This window comes from Pan troglodytes, chromosome 9 (genome assembly GCF_028858775.2).
Source record: "Pan troglodytes isolate AG18354 chromosome 9, NHGRI_mPanTro3-v2.0_pri, whole genome shotgun sequence".
Lineage (NCBI taxonomy): Eukaryota > Metazoa > Chordata > Mammalia > Primates > Hominidae > Pan > Pan troglodytes.
In genome coordinates, this window is record NC_072407.2 from 131,960,120 (window position 1) to 131,963,319 (window position 3,200).

At 43.4% G+C, this 3,200-nt stretch overlaps 1 protein-coding gene across 1 annotated transcript; it reads right to left on the reverse strand.

Moving 5' to 3' along the window:
* Positions 1-1,420: 1,420 nt before the first annotated feature.
* LOC466850 (elongin-B-like) lies at positions 1,421-2,124 on the reverse strand. The gene has a single exon (XM_054662863.2). The coding sequence runs from the start codon at positions 2,069-2,071 to the stop codon at positions 1,715-1,717; it is 357 nt and encodes a 118-aa protein (XP_054518838.1). The 5' UTR covers positions 2,072-2,124; the 3' UTR covers positions 1,421-1,714.
* Between the last annotated feature and the right edge of the window lie 1,076 nt (positions 2,125-3,200).

The following is a 3,200-nucleotide window of genomic DNA, read 5'->3' on the forward strand; positions in this document are numbered from 1 at the left end:
AGAGAGAAGGGTGGAGGGCCTAACTGGTGAGGATACCAGAAATTCCATGATTTTCTGGAGGATTAGTGGGAGATAAGGTGGAAAGACAGGTTGAAGCCAGATTGTCAGGGGTTTTCTGTAAGTGGCAAAGGGCAGGCCAAGGAATTTGTAGTGCATTTTCTTGTAAAAAGATTAGGCCCCCACTTGCTTTTTTTTCTTTCTTTCTTTCTTTTTTGGTGAAGTCTCACTGTGTCGCCCAGGCTGGAGGGCAGTGGTGCAATCTCAGCTCACTGCAACCTCTGCCTCCCAGGTTCAAGTGATTCTCCTACCTCAGCCTCCCAAGTAGCTGGGACTACAGGTCAGCCTCCTAAGTAGATGGGACTAAAGGCACCTGCCACCACGCCTGGCTGATTTTTGTATTTTTAGTAGAGATGGGGTTTCACCATGTTGGCCAGGCTGATCTCGAACTCCTGACCTCAAAGGATCTGCCCGCCTCGGCCTCCCAAAGTGCTGAGATTACAGGCCCGGCCCACCTGCTTTCTTTTAAGAAAGCTAATGATATGATGAAAGAAAAGTCCAAATACCCCTCTTTTATTTACTTGGTGGTGTTATTCAGCTTCTCTGGAATTTAGTTTGACTATAACAAAGAAGTTAAAACAAATGTTCTCAAAGATCTATGTCAGTTCTAAAATTCTAAGATCCATGGGAAATCATTGAAATAACAGTATCTAAGCTTGAATTAAGAGCCTCAAATTAATATTAGCTCTGACTTATTGTTCCATTCATTTATTCTTTCTTTCAACAAAGTGAATTTATTTTATGTTCCATACTTTTATATAAGGAACCTTGCTGCTACTTCAAGTCTCATTGGAAGCCAACCTGGATTACCCATAACAATCAGAATAATCTTCCTCAAACATTTCAGGAATCTGTAACAGCAAGTCTTGGCCCACCTTGCTTTTTCTTTTCTTTTCTTTTTTTAAGACAGGATCTCACTGTGTCGCCTAGGCTGGAGTGCAATGATGCAATCATAGCTCACCGCGGCATCAAACTCCTGTACCCAAGCAATTGTCCTGCCTCGGCCTCCTGAGTAGCTAGGCCTATAGGCACACAATACCATGCCAGACTAATTTTTTTATTTTTTGTAGAGACAGGGTCCCATTACATTGCCCAAGCTGGTCTCAAACTCCTGGGCTCAAGTGATCCTCCCTCCTCAGCTTCCCAAAGTGCTAGGATGACAGGCATGAGCCACTGCGTCCAGCCCATCCTGCTTTCATCCTTTGTCAACAAACTCAGGTCCCTGCCAACCTCCTTTCTCTCCGGTCTTCTCCATCCTTTCACATCTTACACATGATGCTAGACTCAAAGCCAAGCAGAACATTAATTTAGAAATCAAATGTGACATAATAGTACAAATGGCTTAGTAATAAATATATCATGCTTATTTTTAAAATAGGTTTATTGTTTTTCAATTATATTTGTAGTGTCAATCATAAGAGAAAACAGAGGAAATGTTTTAAAGAAATAAGGAGGTAACAACATCACCATCCAATGTGAAAAACAGTAACTTTCGGGGATATTTCTTTGCAAGATTTTTGGATGGCTTTCAAGTAGTTGTAATCATTTTGAATAGGTAATTTGTTTAACTTAATGTCATAGTACAAACTTTTTCCATGGTTTTTTTTTCAGACTCCCAAATCTCTTTTATTGGGGGTAATGGGCCTCTCGGGGGTCCTCACTGCACAGCTTGTTCATTGGCACTGCTTCCCGACTCCTGGGGCTTCATCACGTCGAGCAGCTCGGGCGGGCTGGAGAACGGCTCGATGCACAGGGCCTCAAAGGCGTCGTCTGCCCGGAAGGCCAGCCCCACTGTGGCTGGGGCCTGCGGCCGTGCCGTTTGGCTGGTGAAGCCACACTCGCCCAGTGTCTTGCCATCATCCAAGAGTTGGTAGTCCTTGTACAGCCGCTGCTCGTCGGGCGGCCGCTTGAGGATTCCCTCCACGACGCGCTTCAGCTCGAACACCGTGCTGGACTCCTTGGCGTCAGTGAAGATGGTGGTCTTGCGGCGCCGGATCACGAGGAACACGTCCATAGCGGCTGCCGTCTCTCCCCTCGCTGCGCCGGCGCGGCCGCGCTCCGCCCCGTTCCCTGCAGCCCGCGCGCCTCCCGGCATGCCCCGCGCGGCCCCGCCTCCCCCAGAGAAGACTCATTTTTCCATGTTATTGTATTGGCTTTCTATGGAACTATTTTATAGCTACATAATATTGTAAGGTTACCATGAAAGATTTAAGACATACTGAAAGATAAAAAGAATAATGGAATGAACATCGATGTATCCCACAGAGCTTAAGAAATAAAACATTATCAGTGCAGCTGATACCCTATGTGTAATCCTCATTTGCAGCTCCCTCCATCTCTAACATATGTAACGACTTTCTGAAATTTGGTGATTATTCAGCCCATGCATTTCTTTATAGTTTTCTTTTTTTTTTTTTTTTTTTTTTTTTGTAGAGACAGAGTCTCACTCTGCAGCCCAGGTTGGAGTGCAGTGGCGTGATCCCAGCTCACTGCAACTTCTGCCTCCTGGGTTCAAGCAATTCTCCTGCCTCAGCCTCCCAAGCAGCTGGGACCAGAGGCGTACACTGCCACGCCAGCTAATTTATTTTGTATTTTAGTAGAGACGGGGTTTCACCGTGTTGCCCAGGCTGGTCTCGAACTCCCGAACTCAGGCAGTCTGCCTGCCTCACCTCCCAAAGTGCTAGGATTATAGGCGTGAGCCACCACGCCCAGCCTACTCTTTATACTTTTACCACATATGTATGTATTGCTAAGTAATAGGTAATATTATTTGCATGTCTCAAGCTTTATATAATTAGTATCATGAAATGTATAAAGTATTCTACAACTTGCTTTTATTTCCTTCTCAGCATTATAATTATGGAAGTTGTCCATGTTGATTCATATTTGCTCAAATATTTAATAAACATCATATCTATTTATATAAATATATCCTCAAATAAATATATAATAATTTATCTTGTGTTCTCCTACTGTTCAATATTCAGGTGGTTTGCAACCATAAATAATATTTTGACAAATGTCTTTCCGCATAATGTATATTTTTTTTCTCATTTAGGATCATTCCCTAAGTATAGATTCCAGAAGTTAAATTACCAAAAAGCATGAACATTTTTAAGATCCTTGCATATACTTACTGCCAC

Bases quoted from the DNA above. Each gene is read 5' to 3' on its own strand.
- LOC466850 (XM_054662863.2), bottom strand. From the start codon at position 2,071: ATGGACGTGTTCCTCGTGATCCGGCGCCGCAAGACCACCATCTTCACT.